The sequence below is a fragment of the Plecotus auritus genome, assembly GCF_963455305.1.
Source record: "Plecotus auritus genome assembly, chromosome: 12".
Classification (NCBI taxonomy): Eukaryota; Metazoa; Chordata; class Mammalia; order Chiroptera; family Vespertilionidae; genus Plecotus; species Plecotus auritus.
Genome location: NC_137778.1, coordinates 5,437,568 through 5,462,250, shown reverse-complemented (window position 1 = coordinate 5,462,250; position 24,683 = coordinate 5,437,568). Strand labels below are relative to the sequence as shown.

The following is a 24,683-nucleotide window of genomic DNA, read 5'->3' as shown; positions in this document are numbered from 1 at the left end:
CGTAAAATATTTACTCCCTGTCCCTTCACAAAAAAAGTTTTCTGGCCCCCGCTCTAGATCATCTCAGGTCACTGATTCTGGTTAGTTCTGTTGGTGGTATGTGTTGGCTGTTGTTACAAGCTCTCTCTGCGTTTAAAGTTCTGTTTGGGAGATGTCCTGGTGTTAGTATCTCAGAACCCAGTGTGCACTGTGTGAGAATGCAAAACCTTTTTGGTTTTCTACCGGCCAACTCTCAGGATTTTCTAGTGTTTAGTACCTGCAACTTCTCAGGTCAAGCTGTTTACATGGACTGATATCTTTCTGTTTCAGCACGATACATGTCCTATATGTAGGAAGAGCTTAAATGGTGAGGACTCTACTTGGCAAACCCAGAACTCTGAGGCCTCTGCAAGCAACAGATTTAGCAGTGACAACCAGCTACATGACCGATGGACTTTCTGAATCTAAAGACCACGTCTGAGCCAGGGCTGTGGTAGTCTTCTTACTACAGCTGTGAATTGTATCAAAACAAAATAGTCGGTGGATTTAGGAATCGTGTAAGAAACCCCAACCCATAATATTAATGCAGAGTGTTTTCTTTAAATTTCAAGTTAGCATCTATAGATGGAATTGTATCTAAAACCAAATGCCTCTTATTGCTGAATTCAGAGTGATAATTTTATAAGTGTGAAACTTAATTATGTGGGTTTCCCCTGCCAGAATAGAATTAGCTCCTTAAAGTCTAGCTAGGGTCCTGCTATCTGCCATGTTGCCCTGTAATGGATGTTTTCACCCCCTTGTCCAGCCTCCATCCTACCATTAGTGTATTTTATGGTAAATACAGTGGAACCAGAGCCCGAAAGTCCTACTGATGAAAGTCCTTCTGTTTTAATTATACAAAAGCATGTACTCTTGGCCACATTAGCTATGAATTAAGGTCAGATTAGTTCAGAAATCTAAGATTAATGACTGATTTTTCTTGAACCCTCAGCAAATCAAAGAAAAATTACATTTGGAAGGAGTAAATGGCTTATCATTATACTCTGATTTCTCTTTTAATTTTTAAAGACTACTTCAAAAACTGCAGTTTCTGCAGAAACCAGCTAACATGACTTAAGGGTCTTCTGTTGGTAGGAATCTAATCCTGGTTCCTTTTTGCAAAAGAGCAGAGCAGCATACAGGCAAAGAAGGACACATGTTTGAAAATCTTTGGTTTGACGTTTTTTAATGATCCCCATCTCGCTGTTTACTGTGTTTTGTCCTGGCGACTTTAAAATAATTTCCCTCACAGAAATAGAATGCCTTCATTGCTGCTTCTTTTCACTGTTTTTTAGTAATCCATTGGTATTTAGGAATTGAGATTTTTACATTGTCTTATTTTAATTTTTTAAGCCCTTTGATCATCTCTGAAACCTTTGTTAACTTGGTTCTGGATATCCTCGGAATCAAACTGATTATTGTGATTATGTCCAAAACAGCCTGGTCTAGGAGAGGTAGGCCTTACTTTTTTTTAGCCTGTGTCCCATCTACACGCATATGCTGTTAGGTGCATTTGAAAAAGATCAGCAATGTCTTTGGAATCTCAAAGTCTCAAAGGGAAATGATGGGTACTGTTGGTACACCCAAAAGGGTTACAGAGAGGCACTGTCAGTGTGGTCATAGTTTGGAATGATCAGAACAAGAAGGCCTCTTCTTGGTGAGTCTCTTTCTTGGCTCCTGTCTGTCTTAGTTTTTGTTGACTATCATGCACTATACTCTGATTTGGGGGGATTAGGGAAGGGGATTAGAGATATAGATGATATCTCTAATGGTAGATGATAGGGGAGGGAAGAGAGAAAATAGAAAAGTAGCCTGCTGAAGTAATAGCCTGCCTGTAAAAGTTGTGTCCATAAGGTCTGATTCAGGTTGGACCAAGAGGAAATAAAAGATTTTTTTATATGCCTCTCATGTCATACCTCTGTAGAGTTTGTTTCTTCGGAGAATGTGAGCTATTAACTAAGCCTATTGAAATCTAGCCTCCAAATAAACATTGCTTTTGAGGGGAGGTGAGAAGCTGGAGGGAGTGTGAGGTTTATTATGAATATTTAATGACCACTATTCAACTGTCTCAGAAGAATTGTGACAGCCTGGAAAATTTTGTCTGCCTGTTAAGTGCCTGGAGATGCCAGAACAGGCATTTGTGTTTTTACTTACAACCAGAGAACTAGAAAGGATCTGAGTAGCTTCCTAGAAGGATGGAAACAAAGTGCTGGAATAGGGATTTACTTTCTCAGTACACAGAGTAGCCAGTAACAGTCTCCATTATCTGAAAATTTCTTCACTTTTTTACTCTGATGGAGGACATGCTGTTCCCCAGACTCCTCCCACTTAATGAATCTGAAGTGCTTCTTCCTAGAATAGGAGGCATCTCAGACTTCAGGTTAATTTAGGTTAAGCAATATATTTGGGTTTTATAAAGCAGCAGAACTAATAGGATATGTGTGTGCTTGTGTGTATACATGTATAGCTTTATAATGAATTTGCTCAGGTGATATGGAGGCTAAGAGGTTCCAAGATCTTTCCAGGCTGTCAAAATTTTTCTGAGAGACAACAGTGGCATTCGAATTTGATTCCAAACACCTGATCATAGGTGATTTGATGGAGTACGTTCTAGTTGAAAAGCCGGATGATTGGAAACCCAAGGAGAGCTGATGCTTTTTTTATTTTGAGTTCAAAGGCAGGACAGGGCTGATGAACCAACTCAGGCAGCGAGGCAGGAGGAGCTCCTCCTTGCTAGCAGGACTGTCAGCCTTTTTGTTCTATTCAGGCTTTCAACTGATTGGATGAGGCTCCCCCATGTTAGGGCGGGAAATCTGCTTTATTCAGTCTACTGATGCAGGTATGAATCTTATAAAAAATACCCTCATAGACACACTCAGAAATAATGTTTGTCTAGGTATGTTGACATCTCATGGCTGAGTGAAGTTGACACAAATTAACCATCACAGAAAAAAATAGAAATGATGCACACAGTAGAATGATCCTTATCCCACTTAAATTTAGCCAAATTATGGGAATATATGTCTTGTTTAGAGACCTTAGTACTAGGGTTAAACAGTAGGAGCAACCTTCATGGGATGAGGACCAGTTTGCTGTGTGCATCATAGCTATTTTTTCTCTTCAATTTAAATCCACCTGGAAATCTGAGATACCTCCCATTCTAGGGAGAAACATTGCAGATTCATTGGCCTAACACCACAACATGTCTGGGGTTGAGACATGCAGAGTTTGTTTCTAGGAATGCCTTGCTCTTAGATAAGATGCAGTGCTTAAGGCAGAGGGCTACGTAACCCAGACTTTTCAGGTGTTTCATTCCTTTGTAACTGGAAGGCTTACAGACTCAGGAACCTGGAGCAGTAATAGGACTCGAAAGACGACAGCTTTCTCTGATTGTCAAAGAAAAGAGAAAACTGTTGCAATTTCAGATCTTGAGCCCTTAGATTTGAGGCTTTTATATTCATATTAAATGTAATATGAGTCCCAGCAGAGCTAAACATATTGTTTTTTTATTTATTCATGAATGTCTTTATCTTCCTTTGGTCCATTGTGATCTGAAACAGGAGGGAAGAAAACTAGCATGTAAGTCAGAGACATGTCCCAGAAACTGGTAGACTTGAAAATTGAGAGGTTATATAGGGCAACTCCTTTCTGACCTCTATTAGGTAGTTTCCAGATGGGTTAGTCTAAGTCATGTTCCTCTGGATTAATTCTGACTGGGCAGAACTGGGCAGTAGAGTGGGAAGGGCAAAGTGGTGCTTTTAGCTGGTAGAGCTTCGACATCTTGAAAGTTTCTAAGCTAATGAGTTTGGAGCAGAGAGAAGGAATAATCTTGGTACAAACATTACTTTTCCTTCAAAGTTCCTATTGTCAGTTCTCTGAAGAGTTGAGAAACTTGCAGAATCCAGAATGACATTTTGTCCCTATTGGTATAGCTCCTTGATTCTTTCCTTAAAGTACTAATTTATAAGAAAAAAGGATTATTCTAGGTGAAGGATATGGAAATGGCTATAAATCAAATAGCTTCCTTAGCTTATTATAAATTTTAGTTGTCAATATTTACTATATAACAGTTGAGCCAAGTACTTGTCAGATATTTCCTTGAGGTAGTACTCTTTGGTCCAATAATTAACTCTCAACTTAGTTAGAAGGTTTTTGGGGAACATTCTCCCTGCCCCCCCCCCCCCATAGGTATCACTTTGATTAAGTGGTTATTAGGAGAAAAAGTTTTTGTTTGTGTCTTTGTATTCGTATATATGTGTGTGTATGTATATATGTATATATTCACAGAGACACACACACACATACATGCACATTTTACTGTAGAAGAAAGGATGTGATTGATGGGCACTGAGGTGCAGGGAGCAGTGGCCCGGCAGAGGCCTGGACCCCCACAGCCGGTTGCTCTCACTGCACACCTTGGCTCCTGTGTTCCTGCGGTTCTGTTTTGGGACACTGTTGGCCTGGCAAGCGCCCTGTTATCTGGTGTGGTGAAGGGATTCAGTAGAAGTAAAAGTGTAGTCATTGATGAGGTTAAGAATAAAGGACTTTTGAGAAAAGGGTGTTTATCATCCATTGCTTCTGTATGATATTAAGTTGAACTCAAATATAATTTGTTTTTAAAATTTTTTCTTGATAAATTATTGTTGCCAATTGACTTCTCTCATGATTTGCGTGCTTCAGTTTCTTTCTTCTTGGTGTCTAGGTGCTGCTTCCTCAAGGAACTAATTAAATATATCAGTTTAACGAGGGGGGAATGAGTCTGTGTCTGTTAAAAACAATAATACAGCAGCATCTGGGGTTTTGGAGGTGAAGGGCACTTCAGGGTTGCTAGAGCTGATCTCGGCAGGCCACTGACATCTGTGAAAGACGACAGGCTTTAGGAGGAAAAGGAGGAGGGTGGTAACAGATGATGCTGGGGGAACCTCTGTTTGACCCCTGGTGGGGAGGTGGGAAGACCAGAGTGCTGTTTACAAGAATAAACCAGTGGGGATTTGGGAGTTAGGGGGACCAACTGGACAGACTTCTCTTACTGTGAGTTTCCAAAATGAACCTTGCTTGAGTTCTGGTACAGGGAGTTGGGGGAAAGACGTGATGGGGTAAACATTCCAAATGGCTATCCTATGGGAGGAAATTGTAGCTTGTAGTAATGTCAGAGTCTCAGCACTTGGTTGGGCACCATAGGCCGCTCCAGGGATTTAAAATAGAACGGGCAGAATGCATTGTGTACAACTGGAGAGGTTTTCCAGGGCCAAAGTAGAGCCCTTCTCTTATCCAAAGGACATACCTGCCAGACAACGGAGTTACATGCATCCAGCTCTACGATCTTACACATGAGAACTTAGTCTTGCTGATTACACTTAGAAGGGGTCCACGGAAGTGGAGTCCACATGTTGCCTTTCCTCTTTCAGCTAGGATACTTCTGTCTGTGAATTACGGGATGCAGGCTTGTGGTTCTTTACATTTTCTAATAAGATGTGCTATTTTTTAAGGTCCAAGAGTTACTAGTTTCCTTCCCAACGAGATGATAGTTGTATTTTCAGTATCTTGGTGAATAAATGCATAACAAAAAGCTGCTAAGATTTTAGTAATACTTATAAATCAATTCGTCTTTAGTGGTCACACCAGAATCGACATCCAGTTGAAACACAGTATTTACTTATTTGAAAGCTATATTTCAGAACTTCACTTGCCCAAGTACACATAGCTGGTATGTTGCAGAGCCAGGTCTTTTGACTCCATACCTCGTTTTTTTACCTTCATAAAACAAAATCCAAAATCCTTTGAGTTTGAGGTTCAAGACCATCACTAATAAGGGTCTTACCCATCTCTTTCAGCCTTCTGTCTGTGTTCCCACAAACCTTAGCTCCCACATTTGGCAGATCCTGGCCAAGGATTGCAGGTAAGGTGTTTCCTTTTGATGGTTTGCTATTTATATTTAGCTACAGTTAAATTGTCTGTGTTCGCACCTCTCTATTCATGTAGTTCTTCCTATCAGGCATGTGCTATCCCCCCCCCCACCCCCTCTTTGCTTAACTATGACAAGAGGTCATCTGTTTAAGGAGAAAGAGGATTTGTGAATTTAGGAGAAAAAAGGATGCAAATATTGTTTTGGGCATTTATATAAAAAGAGAAATGACCAGAGATGTTGATAAGTACTTCACTGAAGGTAGACAGTTGTGATCTGTGGCACATCTGGTCTGCACAAATCTTCCTCCATCAGTGCTACGTGGATTGCTGTCGAACACCAGCGCTCTCTTCATTACTCCAGGTTCATGCTGAGTCGAGACACTGGGTCTGGGTCTGTCTCTCTCCTCTCCTAACTCTCTCTTGCTTATTTCTTCTTCCTTCCCTTTAGTGGTAAACAACAATTTCTTCCCCAAAAATTGGTGTTCTCACTTGGTTTGACTTGCTTCTTTTACTGTGTTTGGGGTGGGGAGGGGAGGAAAAGTTCTTCTGGGGACCCAAAAACACACGTACGTATCCTGTGTCTGAGTGGGCACTGTACCCAGCCACTTGTGAGAGCTGCTCTTTACTTACTGTGACTGAGCTGGGAAGAAAGGCAGGCTTGCTCTGGCAGTGAGTAGGGGAGGTCAAGGGATCCACTCATTTGTCCATTTTATATTCCCTAGATTCTTGGAATGTTCCCCTGTGCCCTGTGTTATTTTCCTCTGTACATATTGTAATGTGAAAGATACCAAGGTAAACATATCTATCTTGCTGTGATTTTAAAAATGATTTCTTCTGGCAGGAAGCTCTTACAGAGCTGTAGGAAGAAAAAGGAAAGTTTGTATTACTGCCACACGACTTAGAATAGCAACAAAATACCTCATGTAAATTCATCCTGGGGTGTGTGTGTGATAGGCGCTCATGGCTAGAGAGGGAACAGAAAAGGAAAAATGGAATGCATGGTATGTGTTGTGTCTTACTACTAAAGTTGCATTTACAAATGTCACATTCTGCTGGAAGTGGGAAGGAAGCTAACCACCAATCTCTCCTTGCCGGAAGGTAGGGCAATCAAAGAAGTAGATGCCACTCACAGTTCAAAGTAGGTTTTCCATGTAAAGCACTGAATGGTTGGCATGGTGATAGGACAAGGGTACTCAGTGAAATTAGTCATGAACTGAGGAAGGTACAGACCTAGGAACCTCCCTCATCCTTTTTGTCATGTGTAAACATGCTAACTTGATCTATGTAATTCCTCTAGGCCTGAGAAAACATGTACTTTTTTTCCTACTGAATGCTGCCTCTTTAATAATTCTGGTAAGTCTTGTTGGGGGAGGGAGAATAAAGAAAAGGAATGAACTGTCAAAACTTGATTCTCTTCATCTGACTGGAGAAGGGAAAAGAGTTTAGAGATTTTTTACTCTGGCATAACTTGGGACTCAGGTAGTAAGTGTAGTAGATTGAATGACTAGACTTATTTCCTCTACTTTTTTTAGGGCATTTATTCTATATGAAGGAGTAAAATTTATTTTACTAACAGTAACCTAACCACCTGAGAGAATTTAGATTTAATCCTTTTCTATCTAATAAAAGAGTAATATTTAAATTGACCATCACTCCAACACACAAGATGGCTGCCTCTATGTGGTCAAAGATCCTGCCCCCATGTGGACACAAGATGACCGCCACAAGATGGTCAGCAGGGGAGGGCAGTTGGGAGGGACCAGGCCTGCAAGGGAGGGCAGTTGGGAGTGATCAGGCCTGCAGGGGAGGGCAGTTGGGGGGGACCAGGCCTGCAGGGGAGGGAAGTTGGGGGGGGGGGGACCCAGGCCTGCAGGGGAGAGCAGTTGGGGGGGACCAGGCCTGCAGGGGAGGGCAGTTAGGAGCAATCAGGCTGGCAGGGGAGCAGTTAGGCATCCATCAGGCTGTCAGGGGAGTGGTTAGGGGGTGATCAGGCTGGCAGGCAGAAGTGGTTAGGGGCAATCAGGAAGGCAGGCAGGCGAGCAGTTGGGAGCCAGCAGTCCTGGATTGTGAGAGGGATGTCCGACTCTCCATTTAGGCCCGATCCCCATTTAGGGTTCCAGATTGGAGAGGGTGCAGGCTGGGCTGAGGGACACCCCTCCCCCATGCACGAATTCCGTGCACCGGGCCTCTAGTATATAATAAAGAGCTAATGTGCTAATTAGACCAGATGCAGAATGACTAGAGGGTGGGGCTGGGAGGGCCTCCTCTTGCATGAATTTCGTGCATCAGGCCTCTAGTAAAGAATATGTCTACAAGGTCAGACTGCTTGATGGCTATTCACCAGCTGCTTCTTGGAAACTGGCACAGGCTTACTAGTACGTTTGGCAGGTCCTCACCAAGGATCACAAGTAGAGTCACATTTCTTTTGATGGTTAGTAGGTAAAGAGTTGGACTAAGGGAGTGTTAGGTCCTGTTTCTAGAAAGGTGAGGAGGCGGTCTCAGAATGGGGAGGTAAATGAAGGAATTGAGATTATAGTAGATAATTACTGAGGGCACAGGGTGTTAGTGAGAAGGACCTGTATTGATTCCTGTGAACCGGGCAACATTTCACCTCTTTGTACCCATTTTCCTGATGAGTAATCAGGAATCTGCCTGAAAGGGTGGTAGGAGGTTAGAATCACTGTGTAAAGCCTAGCCCATCATGCAGATTCTTCAAACAAATTTATTAAGAGCCTATATGTGCCTGGCACCTTTTTTGTTTGTTTTGTTAGGGTAAACAAGACAGTCCCAGCATTTATAGAGCTTACATTCTGTGACAACCAAGTGGTGGTTATTTATTGATTTGAAGAATGCCTAAATAAAATGGAATTAGAATGCAAGGACAGACAAAACCCTGCATCTGATTTATGCAAAAATGTAATGGCAAAGCATTGCAAGTTCGTCTATTAGGGAAAACCTTGATTCCTGTTGATAAAGGGTGCGCAGAGGCCTGGGCCAGAAGTGCTGAATATTCTCAGTCTGGCATCAGCCTTTGCTGAGCAGCTGCACTGTTCAAACCTCACCTCCGGACCAAGTCTGTCTCTGCCTGTAGAGGGCCCCCTGGGAAGGCACATGGGCATTTCTTTAATTATTGTCAGCTGAACTCAGGGCCATAGGCAGAGCCACGCCCTGGGAACATGCTTCCCCAAAAAGGCTGGACATGTTATCAGCTTGGCCTTCATATCAGCCCAGGTGTCATCCTAGCGGACTTTGATATGTAAATCCAGGCAAGCACCAGGAATGCTAGGGCCTACTCAAGAATGCAGATAAGCTCCTTTGATCCTAAGTTTTGGTGATACTTCCTGGTATTTGGGGATGTAAAATAAATGTGCTGTGTGTGCTCCGGGGTCCCCTGCCTCTCCATCAGAGAGGATGGCGTCCCACCTGGCTCCCAGCTTTGTTTCTATCTTTCTATCTGGTCTCTTTCTCTCTTTTATTTCTTAATCCCCAGCTCCTCCACTCAGAATCGGACCCGTTCCTTTTCCGTGCTGACGCGGAAAAGAGAGAACACCTCTACACTGCCCTTGTTCATTTTCACATGATAGCCTCAGCATGTAGCCCTCTGTTCATTAGTGAATACAGGCAGCTGTATTTAATGGCCTCTCCCACAGGCCTTTGCTAACAAGTCTGACCTCCTACCCAAAGGAGAGCCTGATTCATCCATGTTTCCCTAGTTAGTCCCTTTGGGTCAGTTTTGCTCTCATTGGTTCGATGTTTTCCTGTGGACAGTGGGGGGTTGCCAAGCATTTCCCTTCCCCACTCGGCTTCCTTTCCATCCTCTGGATCATAACATAGATGTCCTTGCTCGGGGTGTTTAAGCTTCATCTGAACATACCTTGAAGGACCATCAGGCTGGTGGCCAGCATCACCCAGACCTCTTGCAGGACGCTTGGACTGAGAGGGCCGTTACCGTGGAGAGGGCCATCACTATGGCTGGACTCCTGCTGTCCTGTTACTTTCAGTCCCGTCACTGTGTAGTTCCCTGTCTCTGGTTCAAAAGAGAATCGGGAGCAGGGAAGGGTTTCAGAAATTAATCAAAAACGTCCTTTTGCATCACCTCATCATCTTTTGGTCTCCAAGTATCTTAGCATAATTCATTGCCCAGATAAGTTTTTAAAAAAACTTTTGTGGGTGGTGATGATGATGATGATGATGTACATTAGCATCAGTAAGTAAATATGGAATCTACTGTTTGTCACACTGGGAATGCAAATAAGCCTGCCTTGAAGGAACTCTAAATTCATACCAGAGAGACAGACAGTTAAAATAGCTTAGTCACCTTGGACTTGGTCTCATCTAAAAGCTATCTGTGGGGTGGGTTAAGCAGTTCAGCCTAAGTTAAAATCTGGGCTTTGGAATAGATCTGGATTTTTTATCCCTCACTTACTACTAGCTGAGTGAATTTACACAAATTCCCTGTGAGCCCGAGTTGTCACATGACAAGAATAGTGGCTTTCTCAAAAGATCATGAAGATTAAGTGAAGTATCACTTAGCACAATGCCCGGCACAGGGAGCACTCAGTGAATGGTAGACATTGTTTATTGATACTGTTACCTGTCTGGCCTCATTTCATCTTCCAAAAGGAACCTTATTTCCACACTTGGTGAGTATCCACATGAGCTGACCGTGGTACTTATGTATTAGAACATGAATGCTAGGTTACAAGGAACAATGACTTTGTTGTACCCCCATTCTGTTATCTAAGGCTTGTGCCTGGGCTGTCCAATACTTACTTGTTCAGTGAATGAAAGGAGGTTCCACTAGTGAGTGAAGTTAACTGGAATAGTGCTAAATAGTAGTGCCAGGTTAAGTAACTTAGGTTTTGTATCAGAGACAATGAAAAGCCATTAAAACCAGATGGTGGTGCATCATGTACAAACTAAAGGCCCGGTGCATGAAATTCGTGCACTGGGGGGGAGGAGGGTCCCCTCAGCTCGGCCTGTGCCCTCCTGTGGTCCAGGAGCCCTCAGGGGATGTCTGACTGCTGCAGAGGTGGGAGAGGCTCCCGCCACCACTGCTGAGCTCACCAGCTGTGAGCCTTGCCTCTGGCTGAGCTGCGCTCCCCCTGTGGGAGTGCACTGACCATCAGGGGGTGGCTCCTACGTAGAGCATCTGCCCATCGTGGTCAGTGCGTGTCATAGCGACTGTTCGTTCTGCTGTCATGCTGAAACTGGCTCTCCGACATCCCCTGAGGGGTCCTGGATTGCGAGAAGGCGCAGGCCAGGCCGAGGGACCCCACCAATGCACGATCAGGGCCGGGGAGGGACGCAGGAGGTTGGCCAGCTGGGGAGGGACTGCGGGAGGGCTCCAGGGCATGTCCAGCCCATCTCAATCAGTCCTGATCGGCCGGACCCCAGCAGTAAGCTAACCTACTGGTCGGAGCGTCTGCCCGCTGGTGGTCAGAGTACATCATAGCAACTGGTCGACTGCTCAACTGTCTATCCCCTGGTGGTCAGTGCACATCATAGCAAGCAGTCGAGCAGCCTTAGCATATCATTAGCATGTTATGCTTTGATTGATTGAACGGCCTACCAGACGACCAGACACTTAGCATATTAGGCTTTTATTATATAGGATTAGCATTTTAGATGGCGGGTGGCAGCATGGATTGGAGGCAGAGACCATATTTTAGAGCTGATGGGCCATTTATTAGGCAACAACTCAGTGCCTGGCCCTGCGGTTGGTGGGAGATAAAGATGAGTAAGACAGTTGGATCTCAAGGGGCTCACCTGTTAGGAGGCTATTGGGATGTTTTAAGAGAGATGATGACCTGGAGAACACCAAAAAGAAAGGAATGAATGTGGCAAAGAACCAGTAGTACTTAGTAACTGAATGGGGGAAGGGAGTAATTGGGTGCTGGAAGGGAAAAAGGAGGGACCAAGGTTTAGACTAAAGTATGGACAGAAATACAGTCTCAGGAGGATGGGTTTGAGTTTGAGGAGATGGTAGGGCATTCAGGAGATGAAATCCAGTTGTCAGTGGAAATGTTAAACTGAAACTTAGGGAAGAGTTGAGAGCTGGAGAAGTTGATTTGTGGGTCAGCTGCAGGGAGGGGCAGGTAAGAGGGTGGATGAGAACTTGGGGGAGAGAGAGCGTGAAAAGATGGAGGGGGAATGAGTCGGGGAATGAATTCCCATGTTTGAGAGGAGGAAATACAAGCATAGAAGGAGAGCAAAGAAGTCAGAAAGGTAGAAAAAACTGGGGGAGCACAGCCACGGAAGTCAATGGAGATGGGAGTTGATCGGGGAGAATGGACGTGCTGAGTGCTGTAGCTAGGTCTAAGGAAGACATACCAGGAAGCAAGGAAGGGAAATACAACTCAACCTTGACTGAAGTAGAAGATTTGGATTGACCACTAACCACAGAAGAGGATGAAAATATTTGTTAAAAGGCTCTGGGCCAGGTTTCTGGTTTGGGGGTGTGTGTGTGATTTATACCTAGTTTTCTTAAAGTTAAAAAGTAATTATTTGGAAGTTCATAAAGAATAATAGCAGTGCCCTGGTATCCTCAGGCTTATTCCCCAGAGACCATCACTCTCAATTCTTTGAAATGTTTCAACATATTTCTAAATAATATGCTCATGTTACCACTTTTTGATGATAAAGTTTAGGTATTATCTATTGACTTTGATTGAAGTTGAGGATTTAAACCTGTCACAGGCCTCCTGAGAGCTGATCTACCAATCTATTTGTCCTATAAAGTTTCTTCCAGAGCCCTCTTTCTTTTGCTCTCTGCTGGACTAATTGCTCTTTTGGGTCCTTTTCATTCTAGAATTTCCTTATCATCTTTTCTGTTAGGTTCCTTGTTTCCGGGATCCCATTTTGTCCACTCTACTGATTCACTTTCTAGTTTTCCTAAAGCACATTCTCTGGTAGCTTCTTAATGAAGATCACATAGAAGACAAGTTTTGAGCCATTGCTTGTCTGATGGCGTCTTTACTCCTTCCTCACATTTAATTGGTGGCTTGGTTGGGCATAGACTTCTAGGTAGAATAGAATTTTCTCTCTGCAAGGCTTGCCCCTTTGGGCATGTAGGAACAGAGTCGCTCTCTGCTGGGCAGATGAGGAAGCTGTAGGTACAGCTGAGGCTGGAGTGGTCATATTCAACCTGTGCCAAAGTAGTAACAGCAGGGAGCAGAGTGGAGGAGATCTGTAGGGATGAGAGGCTTTGCTGCCTCAGTGAGATCAAGGCAGGAACTCGGCTTCTGCTGGCTTTCTGGTTTCTGGAAACGAACTCATAAAGGCCAGCTATACTTCTTGCTTTATTGTCTCCCTACCCCCACCCTCCCTAATCTATTGCAGCTGGAATGGGTTTCTGTTTCTTACAACTAAATGGTCTTTAAGACAGCCATCCATTTTATCTCAAATCTCTGTCCCAGCCTGAAGGCTCAGTGCCAGCGTTTAGATAGACAGCCACATCTCTGAGAGAGCCCCATTGGGGAGTGGGAGGCCTACATCCGCCTGCATTTACTGGCCTGGTCAGTGAGTGGCATCGGGTAAGTTGCTTTACCTACTCGTGACTCAGTGTCAATAAAAATGGGATGGCCACCTCAGTAAGATTTTTTGAAATTGAAGACAAAATGAGATTACCTACTTAGGAAAGCAGCGTTGGCCAGTGGGGGAGAGGGGAAAGGATTGGTAATGGGAAGGACTCTTCCTCGAGGAGACTGCCTGGTCAGGACCTGAAATACCTACTGTCCCCAGCTGTTGACGCTGCTGGGGTCCCGTCTGTGGTATTCGGGGTGTTAGGAACTCACCTGTGACTGAAACAGAGAAAAAATGACCTTGAAGGAGGATTTCTGGCTTCTGGCTTTTGGCACAACACTGGTAGGTCCCACTGGCCGATGGTGTGACTTCGTTTATGGTGAACACCAACTGAGATGATCTTTCACTGACACCATCCGTCTCAGGAGAGCGTTTCAGTCTCAGTTGCTCCAAGCTGGTCTCAGGAGAACAGTCCGAAGGCCTGTCCTTGCACAAAAACACTATGGCCCCCTCAGCCTCTTCATTCTTATGCCGCAAGGTACAGATTAAGCTTAGTCGCCTTCCTTGCTGGGAAGCTGAGTTGAGGATTTGCATGCATCCTGAAATGGGAAGAGAAGAATTAGCCGTGGGAGGCTGGGAACACATGGCAAATGAAATTCACTTTATTTCTAAGTGTTGAGGCAGAGATGGGGGCTGCCCCAGGCTAATAAATGCCATCCTCTTAGAAGAGTTGTCTATGAGTTACACCATGTCTGATGGAGACCTGCAGTCCCAGCTACTCATTTATGGAGGAATGGTTTGCGATTGATCTTTACTGTCCATCTGGAACCTATAGGCCTTTAACTTAAAGTGCTTGTTTAACATACCTCATCCTTGAAATAGCCCTACAGACAGGTGTTCCCATTTTACAGATGAACAAATAGGAAGCACAGAGTGGTTAAATGGGTTTTTGGAGTTGGCAATGTGGTACCTGGATTTCATGAATTTATCGAGTTTATGAGCCTGTAGGAACCTCAGAGGGAGGGCCAGTTTACCAGGCTCTTTGCAACACACAGCACAGATGCAATGTCTGATGGGTGCATGATAGGGTTCTAAGAAAGAAAAGGAAACTCTGTCACCCTTGCGTTAGCCTCAAGAAGAGCGGGTCCCTTCCTCACTAGGGAAAAACAGTGGGAGCCATCCCCCCCAGGAACCCAGGGTTCCCCCGGTGGCTGCTCTGCTCTGGACTTTGGGATGGGCTGTCCTCACCGCCAAGCTGGATGTCCACAATTGCCAGCAGAGTGGCCAGGGCCAAGCAGCCTCTGCCAGATGCCATCGGCGTCCTGCAGGTTGTCAGCAGCTCAGGGACTCGAAGCAAGTGGCTCTGCTGATGTCCTTGGCCTCGCTTTCCTGAAAGCGCAGAGGGAGCCCTGGTCAAGGCCCTGGCTTCTGTCGGCTCGACTCTGATGGAGGTGGAGGGGTGGTGGAGGAGAGAGACACGAAAAGCTGTATTTTCAGGTTTTTTTTTTTAAATTAAATTGGATTTCTGGGTCAAAGAATATGAACATTAAAATGTCTATATATTATCAAATTTCTCTTTAAAAAGTAGTTGAGATTCAGATGTTCAACAATAATATTTGAAAATCTACATTTCTTTATGTGCTGGCCAGCACTAGACATTATATCTTTTACATTTTGCCAATGTGAGGGATGAAAAATTAGTTTTATTTGGCATTCCCATGACTGGTGAGGATGAAGATCTCATCAGATGTTTATTGGTCATTAATATTTCCTTCTGTATTAATTGCTTGTTCATAGTATTAGCATTTTTTAAACTCAACTTTTAGAAATTTTTTTGTATTAGGGATATTAACTTGTCTGCCATTTTAAAATTTAACTTAAATTGTAATATATTTTTATTGATTTCAGAGAGGAAGGGAGAGGGAGAGAGAGAGAGATGCATCAGTGATGAGAGAGAATTATTGATTGGCTGCCTCCTTACACGCCCCACACTGGGGATTGCGCCCGCAACCCGGGCATGTGCCATGACCAGGAATCGAACCATAACTCCTGGTTCATTGGTTGACCATTTTTTTAAACAAATATTTCCTCACAATGTGTTGTCTCTTGACTTTTTTTTCCATAGGAACAATTTACATTTGTATCTTTTTAAAAAAAATCATCTATGTTTTCAGTGTTAAAGTTTCCCTCAGGCTCAGATTATAATTTTCTTCATATATATGTATGTATATATATTAAGTATTTTAAAATACTGATTTAAAAAATGTATTTTATTGATTTTTTACAGAGAGGAAGGGAGAGAGATAGAGAATGAGAAACATCGATCAGCTGCCTCCTGCACACTCCCAACTGGGGATGTGTCCACAACCAAGGCACATGCCCTTGACTGGAATCGAACCTGGGACCCTTCGGTCCGCAGGCCAACGCTCTATCCACTGAACCAAACTGGTTAGGGCTAAAATATTGATTTTTAAAGGGAGAGGGATAGAGAAAAAGAAACATCAGTCAGCTGCGCGCACGCGCACACGCACACGCACACACATGAACAGCCCACAACCTGGGCATGTGCCCTGATGGGGAATTGAACCGTAAACTTTTGATGCACAGGGCAATGCTCAGGCATCTGAGCCACACCGGCCAGGGCTCCAGGGCTCTTCCAATATTTTTATTGTTTTACCTTTTATGTTTATGGCTTCTAATCCTAGCTAAGAAAATTTATTGCCATATCAAGACAAACCCAAACTGAATAAAAACCAAGACCAAGAAAATACCTGAATTTTCATCAGTAGGGAAATGAGTGAATAAATTTTGACTCATCCATATAATAGAATATTATTAAAAAATGAGTTCTATTTTTTTTATGGACCTGAAGGGATGGGTGTCCATAATATACCATTATGTCAAAAAAGACATTTCTGAGCTATGTATATAAAAAATACATTTTTATTTTTAAAAATCCTCTGTAGATGTTTTAAAAATATATTTAAATACTTTTATAGTGTTTAACTTTTTGACTAGATAAGTACATTCACAGGGTTCAAGTTTCAGAGAGGGGTATGCAGTTAAAAGCTTCCTTGCAGTTCCCACCCCTGAGTGACCTACCACCCTTCCCCACAGCCGCCCAGCGTTGCCTGATTTTGTGGCTCCGTCTACAGATAACCTGTGCATATGTAAACAGTTCCATATGTGCCCCCTTTTAAAAAGCCAGTAATAAGGAAGAATGATGACATACAATACACTTTGTCCTACAGTTTGCTTTTTTCACTTGCCAATATTTTCTGGAGACCATTCCATATCAGTACATGAAACTTGCTGCACAGTAGTCTTAATTATGCAAATATATTGATATAGGTTCTTGTTAGTGAGCCTTTTGGGTATTTCCAATTTCTTACAAACCCTACCGCAGTGAATAACCATGTTCATACATCATCCTGCAAATGAGGAATCTCTGGGAGTGGCATTGCTTGCCCACGGGCATGTGCATTTGCTGTTTTGAGTGATGCTGCTATGTTGTCCTCCGGAGGCTGCATTCCAGTGCCTCCCCCCCAGCGGCCCGGAGAGTGGGTCCTGGGGTGTTCATGATGGATGTGTAGGAGCGCTTCTATATTCAAAAATTAGTTCTTCGTGATGGGAGGTGGAGATACTTTTCTGGTTCGTCATTTGTTTTTTTACGAATTTTTTTCATATCATTAAACTGGTCACCCTGTTCTTTTACTTTGATGGCTCTCAGGTTTTGTGACATGCTGTACAGGCCTTCTCTCCCGAAATTGAAAATACTCTCCTATGGTTTCTTCCAGTACTTTCATTTCTTCCTATCTTACGTTAACTAACATATTTTGGTCTTTATGAAATTTATTTTGGTGGAAAGCATGAGGTACATACCTAATGTAAATTTTTTCAAGCTAACCACCAGTGATTCCAGTACCTTTATTTGAGTAAAACTTCTTTTCATCATTCACTTGAGATGCGTTGTCATATACACTTGTGTATGCATGCCTATTTCTTTATATTTATTGAGTTTGTATACATGCCTGACAAATGTTAGTAGATTTATATTTTAATTCTTAGAAAATAATGTATAGACTTGATATTTTATTTTAAAATGTTTAATCATTTTTTGTAGATTTAGAATGGTTGCCACCCCAAAATATGTCCATTTGGAATATTGATTATTTTGGGCTGGTTAATTCTAAGGGAAATCTCCATTTGTAAAGGCGTTTCCTTCACTGGACCAGGCCTCCCTTCACTATCTGTGGATAGTGGAGAAGGCTTGCACTTAAATTTGCAAACAATCTAAACCTTGTTTACTGTGCTTTTCCCTAACGGACTCTAACCCAGCATCATCTTCTGTCTTTAGCTGGAGGTGGTATTAAAGGTGCAGGCTTGCACCACTGGGGGGAGTTAGTGTTCCTGGGCCTATCCCCGTATCCAGGAGTTGAGCATATCATTAAACTTTGTTTTTCCCCTGCTAATCTGTCTTGTGTTCATTTGGTTATTAGACCACCAGCCAGAAGAACCGTGAAGGGTAGAGGATGAAATTTACTCCTTGACAGTTGTATATAGGGTAGGGCAAAAGTAGGTTTACAGTCATGAGCACACAAAACAGTTTGTTGTTATTTATTAATTATTGTATTATTTTCCATATGAACAACTGTACGCCTACTTTTGCCCCACCCTATATGTTTATAGATTACAGAGTATGGAGTACAAAGGTACATAGCAAATTGTTTATATTTTTACCCTCAGAGATGTGTTGTGAGGGAAGTGTGAAAACCTATTATTTTTCATTATACCACTAGAGGCCTGGTGCATGAAATTCATGCATTGGGGGTGGGGGACAGGGTACCTCTCACAGTCCAGGACCCCTCGCTCCTTACCACCTGGCTCGCTGCTCCTTAGCACTGCCACAGAGGCTGGAGAGGCTCCCGCCACCACGACTGCCCTCGCCAGCTGTGAGCCCAGCTTCTGGCTGAGCGGCACCCCCCCTGTGGGAGCACACTGACCACCAGGGGGCAGCTCTTGTGTTGAGCGTCTGCCCCCCTGGAGGTCAGTGCGCATCATAGAGACTGGTCGTTCTGGTCCTTCTGCCGTAATGGTCACTTAGGCTTTTATTATATAGATTTTAAGTTATTTGACTTGCTAAGATGAGCTTGTAATACTTTGATAATTAAAAAATTGAATACAGCCCTAACCGGTTTGGCTCAGTGGATAGAGCATCGGCCTGCGGACTGAAAGGTCCCAGGTTTGATTCCGGTCAAGGGCATGTACCTTGGTTGCAGGCACATCCCCAGTAGGAGGTGTGCAGGAGGCAGCTGATCGATGTTTCTCTCTCATCTCATCGATGTTTCTAACTCTAGCCCTCTCCCTTCCTCTCTGTAAAAAATCAATAAAATATATTTTAAAAAATTGAATACAGAATATATATGTGTGTGTGTATGTATATATCTGTATCTACTTACCTTTCTGTCTGTCTACACACAACACATTTGGAAATGTCACAATGTAAGATATTCACCTTGAGAATGGTATGGGGAGTTTAGGGACCAAAGGGACTTACGGTATGTTTTTTATATACTACATATTTTTACAATGAAAGTTTTAAGAAAACCTAGTCACACTAATCTGAGGTTAAATTTAAAATGTGTCTGTTTGTGGGACAGAACTAAAATGCTGGATGTGAAAAGAATCAAGAAGGCAGTCAGAATTCAAGTTCTAAGGTAATGTCCTTAAAACTGAATGCATAGCCTTGGAGGCATTAAAGACTTTCAAAGAGGTGTGTGGGCACAATTAATTAAATGAATTAATTTTCAGATCCTTAACTTACAGTGGTATTTCTTCCTAAAATGGATTTGCATGAGAAGATACCTGTGCTGGAGGCCTCCTGCTGATTCTCCTTTCCCACCTTCACTTTCCCACATTAGAAACGGAAGGCAAGACCCCTCACTCATCCTGGCTCTTCTCTGGGACATTGTCATGGGGTATAAGGACCGTCAGGGAATCCCAGGGATGATTTGAATTATCAGGCCTAATGGAAGTTAAAAAAATCCATTTGTAAATCAAGTGGTTTCGAATTCTTTGTTTTTAACAAATTGAAGAGATGGCTAATGGAATTGTTAGCCAGGGATAGACTGGAATTTCCCCCCAGTGTCCATTTCCCCTCTGCCTCCCTTTTTGAGAAACCCTCCTGCCCACCTCCACTGTGTTTTAGCAGAGAACATGCCTGCCTGCCTGGAGACAACCTTTCCCAGCCTCCTTTATAATGAGGTGTACCTATGTGACTAAGTTCTTGTCAATGCAAATTCAAGTAAAAGGAAGTGGTACTGATAACATTGTAATTAACCTAGTTATTAATGTTAATAGAGCAAAAAAAAGTCAATATTCTGATCAAATCTTATATTCATTCCCACTAAAATCCCAAGTGAAATGGCAATGTATGAACATTAGTCAACATAATAGAGAAGTATATATCTCAAAATTCTAGCATCATTCAATGATAAAATATAAGGTCATTTCTATTAATACAAGGAGCCAGGTAAAGATGCTCCATACTACCTCTGTTATCTTACAGTGTTCTGGAAGTATTAGTCATTGCATTTAGACAAGAGGGTAAAGTGAGGGATATAAATATTGGAACTCTTGAGGCAGAATTACTATTACTTGTACATGATCTAACGTACACCTGGAAAACCCAAGAGAATTAAGGATATTAGACGAAAGGTGGAATATATGAATAGACAGTACACAAAAAAGGAAATGCAATGAAAAGTTGTTCAGTCTTACTGGTCAAATTTTTTTAAATTCAGAGTTCAGAATTTCAGAATTACCATCCAATAGACGAACAAAAATAAAAATGGATAAATCCAGTTCTAGTAAGGGTGTGAGGGAATAGGCACAGTCATTTACTCTGAATGAAAACGTACCCTATGCCTTTGAGCTCATGGTACAGAAGTAAAAGCAGGGTGTGCTGAAGTGTAGGTATGAGGACAGTCACTGCCGCAGTGATTAGAATACCAACAAATTGGGAAAACGGTGAAGGCCCATGGTTAGAGAATGGTTGAGTGAATTATGGCATATCCATAGTATGAATTATTATGTAAGCACAACTCACATAAAATAATGTATAAACATAGCAAAAATAAAATTTCATAAGGTATCTATAATAATAAAAGTGTAATATGCTAATTAGGCCAGACAGCCGAATGACCTTCTGGTCATCCTTCCGGATGACCTTCTGTACGAAGCCGGGGCTTCAAGGGCTGAGGCTAGCCACCACGGCTGCGAGGGCAAAGCCCCTTGCACGAATTTCGTGCATCGGGCCTCTAGTTCACTTATAAAATGAATACATAAAATAATTTTTCCTACATACAATTGATAGAAAATATGATAGAAAGAAAAATCCCACACATTATAGCAACAACAATAAAATACCCATAAAATGCCCAAGAATTTAAAATGGGTTTAAAATGTAACAAGATTGCTATATGGGACTATAGGATAAACAATATAAAGTGCTATTAAGGAACATAAAAGAAAATGTAAATGGAGACAATTGCTAATTTTCTCTATATTTACCTATAAATTTGTTAGAATCCTAATAAATCCTAGCAGCAGCCCAGTGGTCTGGCCCCTGATGCTCCCCTAACCTTGACCTTTTGCCCCCCTCCTTGTGGTCACACTGAATGCTGCACCATGTCTCCACTAGAACATCCTGCTGACTCTTGAGACAAAGCGTTGGAAGTTAGCGATACGCTTTTGGACTAAGCACATGGAGGCTTACTAGTACACGCAGTGTGACCAGCTTGAAATCACAGCTAGGATTCCAACTCCAAGTTATGCGGGTCTTTGAGAGTTCCATTTCCTTTGTCCCCCTTCTCACGCCTATCCAAGCCGTTCAGGTAGGGTTACAACACGAGGACTGTGATGATAATAATGAGGCCGTGAGTATCATAGGAGCCGGCAGGAGAAATCTGAATGAGGGATCTTGAAAGGCCGCGATATGGCCACGGAATTAGGCGTTGGCAGATATTTGTCGGCGCTGGGGGCCGGTGCCCATGAATACAGTGGTGACGGAAGGTGGGGAGTGGGCTGGGGAGATTCGCTTCCAGTCTCGGCTCCGCACTGGCTAGCTGTGAGCCCTGGGGGAGGTCAAGTCCCTCCTCTGGGGTTGTTCCAGGGTGGGAGGGGCGGGGGCAGGGACTGCTTTCAAAAGGAGGGCGGCACACAGGCTGGTGGGGAAAGGATGCTCCTCGAATCTGTGACCTTGGTGCCCGGCGGACCAGGCACTGCTGGTTCTGCACCCTGACCGCTAGAGGGCGCCACCTTCCAGTTGAAGCCGGAGATGCACCTCCACCCCTCCCCACAGTCCATCAGCCCCAAATTTGCAAAGTGTGATTCCTTGAGCCTCCGGGGGTTTGGGGGGTGAGGGTGGGGGTGGGAGGATGCGCTCGGGTCGGCCTTGCGCGCGGCTAGCTTGGGAAAACCTAAACTAGTGGTGGGGCGTGGGGAGTGCAAGATCAGGTCTGATGGGTTGATGAGTCCTGGAGAGAAGCTGTATTACAGTTGCAACTCGCCCTCTACGGCCCCAAGAGGCGGGGGAGGGAAGCCTGGGGACTTTCTGGCCTCTTCTCCCTCGTAAGTCGTGGCGAACCCCTCATCGGGCAAGAATGAGGGTGCACATTAGGCTGACATTCCCCCTTCTGCCCTCCCCGAGGCTAGGCTGGCTGCCCAGGTCGTCTCCTCGCCCCGACCTTTAAAGGGGAGGCACCTGGAATAAAATCCAACGTTACCGACCTCGCTCAGCCTCACATCCACGCGAATGTTGTGACAGTTAAATGGCGCCTAAAGCTGGGCCGGGGTTCCCGCGGAGTGTGCACTGCTGGTGGGACAGCACTGCGAGGAGGAGGCGCCCAAGCCAGACCAGCCTCGGGGCTGGGAGTTAGCAACCGGCTGCACAAACACCTGTCTGCGGATCTCCCACAAAATTAAAGGCGCCCAGGACCCGAGATGGGGCCGCCACTTTGTCACAACCCCGACTCCCTAGAGTAGAACCGTTTGTTGGTAACCCTTAGGGTCCGGAGGCCCTGGGGCCTCGTCTGCTCTGTCTCAGCTCCCTCTCAGCACCCCAGAGCAGGCCTCACCCTGACCTCAATGTGCCATGGGCCCTTTAGGTTGTCTGGTGACGCCTGTGGATCCTCTTCTCAGAATAACATTTAAAATGAATAAAACAAAGCACAGAGGATAACAGAGCTGGAAGAATGTGCGAGAGAGGACGGCGCGTGCTCCTTTAGACCCGCCATCAGCCCCGGAAGTGGACATTTCAGAGTGACGGCCGTCATGACATCTGCGGGGTCTGTCACAGCTGTAATGAGGTTTGATCTGTGATTTCTACTGATGGCCAGTTCTGTGGAGCCTTGTTGCCTGTATTCATAATGGAAGGACGGGCTTTCAAGTAGAGACCAGTGAACGTGAGGATGAATGTTTTCCCCAAATTCACAAGTCCCATGAACACACCCACGGCCCCAGGTAAGAAGCTCTGCTGGCAGCTTCCTCAGTTTGCAACGAGGGAGACTGAGGTCTCCTGATTCCTACCCAGGTCAAAGGTCTTCCCGCTAACGTGCGTAACTCTGAGCCTTGGGGAGAACTATCTGTACACCATTACTTTCACCCTGGAATTCCCAGGTTTACGCGGCCGAAAACATGCCAGTGGCCTGAACCCCCCTTGCTGGCATCACCCCCAGAGCACACATCTGGGGTGTGTACCGCCCTCAGAGGTGCCTCGCAAGGCCAGCTCCCAGCCCAGGCAGCCCAGTGGCTTGTCCCAGGCTTTGAGGAGTCCAGTGGAGAGCTGATCAATGCTGGTAACTTGCCTTTAGTAACTAGCTCCTTTTTAAAAATATATGTATTTTTATTGATTTCAGAGAGGAAGGGAGCGGGAGAAAGGGAGATGGAAACATCAACGATGAGAGAGACTCATTGATCGGCTGCCTCCTGCACTGTGGATCGAGCCCGCAACCCGGGCCTGTGCCCTGACCGGGAATCAAACCGTGACCTCCTGGTTCACAGGTCAACGATGCTCAACCACTGAGCCACGCCGGCCAGGCGGAACTATCTCCTTTTTGTCGATAAGAATGACCTTTGTGATTTGTCCCCCATGAGTACTGAACAACACAGAGTGGCCAGGAGATTTTAGAGCAGAAGGAAGGATTTTGGCTCCATCAGGTTGGTTACTCCCAGAGCTCACCCCGATTTCCCTCCCATAAACACCCCGTGTGGTTCTTTCCCACGTGAGGAAAGTGTCCGAATGCCTGAGTCCCTGACAAGCGTGAGCTTCTCTTTCCTCGGCCCTGAGAGAAGGGACCCCATGGAGCCTGTCTTTGCTTGAGCAGCTCTGTCACCGCCCACCCCGCTCCCGCTCCCGGGCCAGGCCCCGCGGCCCCGTTACCTGCCGACGAAGCTTTCCTGCTCTGGCTGGTGGCTCTGGTGGGAGCACTTGAATGCGCTCTCAGCTCTTGCCTGGTTCTTCGTCTTGTTAAAACCCCCTCTCACTTCCGGCCTTGCTCTGCCTTTATTACTGGTATCTATGATCTTTGAAAACCACAGAATGGGTTTTTGTGTTTTTTTAAGCAACCAGGGGTCTTCCTGCTTCTCTCTTCACCGCCACTGTGACGTTTTTTCTGTCCTCCCTCCTTCTCTGTTGCTTTCTCCTTTTCCTCTTCCTTTCTCTGTGTTAGAAATAGACGACGGGGCTGCGAGGGCTGAGAAAACCACCCTTGGAAACTGTCTTCTCACCTTGGGAGCCAGAGATTTTTCACGTGATAGTTCGTGGGGCTAAGACTGATAATGGAGTAACTAGAAGATATGAGGACATTCTGTGCTCTTAGTTCAAAGAAAGGTGCCAAGTCTTTTCCTGAGAGAAGGTTTTGCTTCCGAGTAGGACATAGAGGGCAGGGCATGATCCAAGGAGGACAGGGAGGCAGAAGGGTGGGGGGGGGGGCGCACCCAAATGGTCCTGTATGGAGCGTGAGCAGGGCATGACCTGTGACCCCTCACCCATGTCTGTTCTGTCCTCCTCCTTGGTAGTCAATGGCTGGGAGGTGGCGGGGACTCTTCCTGGGTTCTAGGATTGTACCCTTTGGTGGAACGAGTATTGATTTGGATCTAACTTCATGAGACCCGGCCGGGCTCAGTGCCGGCGGGGACCCAGCGCACCAGGGAGCAGACCCCTGTCGTGAGCG

At 44.6% G+C, this 24,683-nt stretch overlaps 2 protein-coding genes across 6 annotated transcripts in view; one reads left to right on the top strand and one right to left on the bottom strand.

The window, feature by feature from the left end:
- Positions 1–4,672, top strand: part of RNF115 (ring finger protein 115) — a 79,726-nt gene extending 75,054 nt beyond the window's left edge. For 3 of the 4 annotated variants that reach the window (XM_080648136.1, XM_080648138.1, XM_080648137.1), the window contains one exon: positions 310–4,672. In XM_080648136.1, the coding sequence (XP_080504262.1) occupies positions 310–441 (132 nt within the window). In that variant the 3' untranslated portion in view covers positions 442–4,672. The remainder of the gene's footprint in view (positions 1–309) is intronic. The other variant, XR_013959428.1, reaches the window with a different exon arrangement.
- A 1,001-nt stretch (positions 4,673–5,673) lies between these two features.
- On the bottom strand, positions 5,674–23,982 carry CD160 (CD160 molecule). Of its 2 annotated transcripts, XM_080648140.1 has the most exons (5): positions 23,891–23,982; positions 14,698–14,891; positions 13,722–14,048; positions 9,800–9,952; positions 5,674–6,781 (listed from the first exon to the last, which is right to left on the bottom strand). In XM_080648140.1, the coding sequence occupies exons 2-5, from the start codon at positions 14,762–14,764 to the stop codon at positions 6,774–6,776; spliced, it is 555 nt and encodes a 184-aa protein (XP_080504266.1). In that variant the 5' UTR covers positions 14,765–14,891; positions 23,891–23,982; the 3' UTR covers positions 5,674–6,773. The 2 variants fall into 2 exon arrangements, with proteins under 2 accessions (XP_080504266.1, XP_080504265.1); XM_080648139.1 differs by lacking the exons at positions 5,674–6,781; positions 23,891–23,982 and having other exon boundaries at positions 9,684–9,952; positions 14,698–14,885.
- Positions 23,983–24,683: the final 701 nt, after the last annotated feature.

What these genes read in the sequence shown, in the direction of transcription:
- CD160 (XM_080648139.1), bottom strand. Translation starts at nt 14,764, where the DNA reads ATGGCATCTGGCAGAGGCTGCTTGGCCCTGGCCACTCTGCTGGCAATT. An exon ending in TGTGGACATCCAGCTTGGCG is followed by an intron (nt 14,049 to 14,697) that starts GTGAGGACAGCC and finishes TTCCCATTTCAG; the next exon opens with GATGCATGCAAATCCTCAAC. An exon ending in TTTCTCTGTTTCAGTCACAG is followed by an intron (nt 9,953 to 13,721) that starts GTGAGTTCCTAA and finishes CTTTTGAACCAG; the next exon opens with AGACAGGGAACTACACAGTG.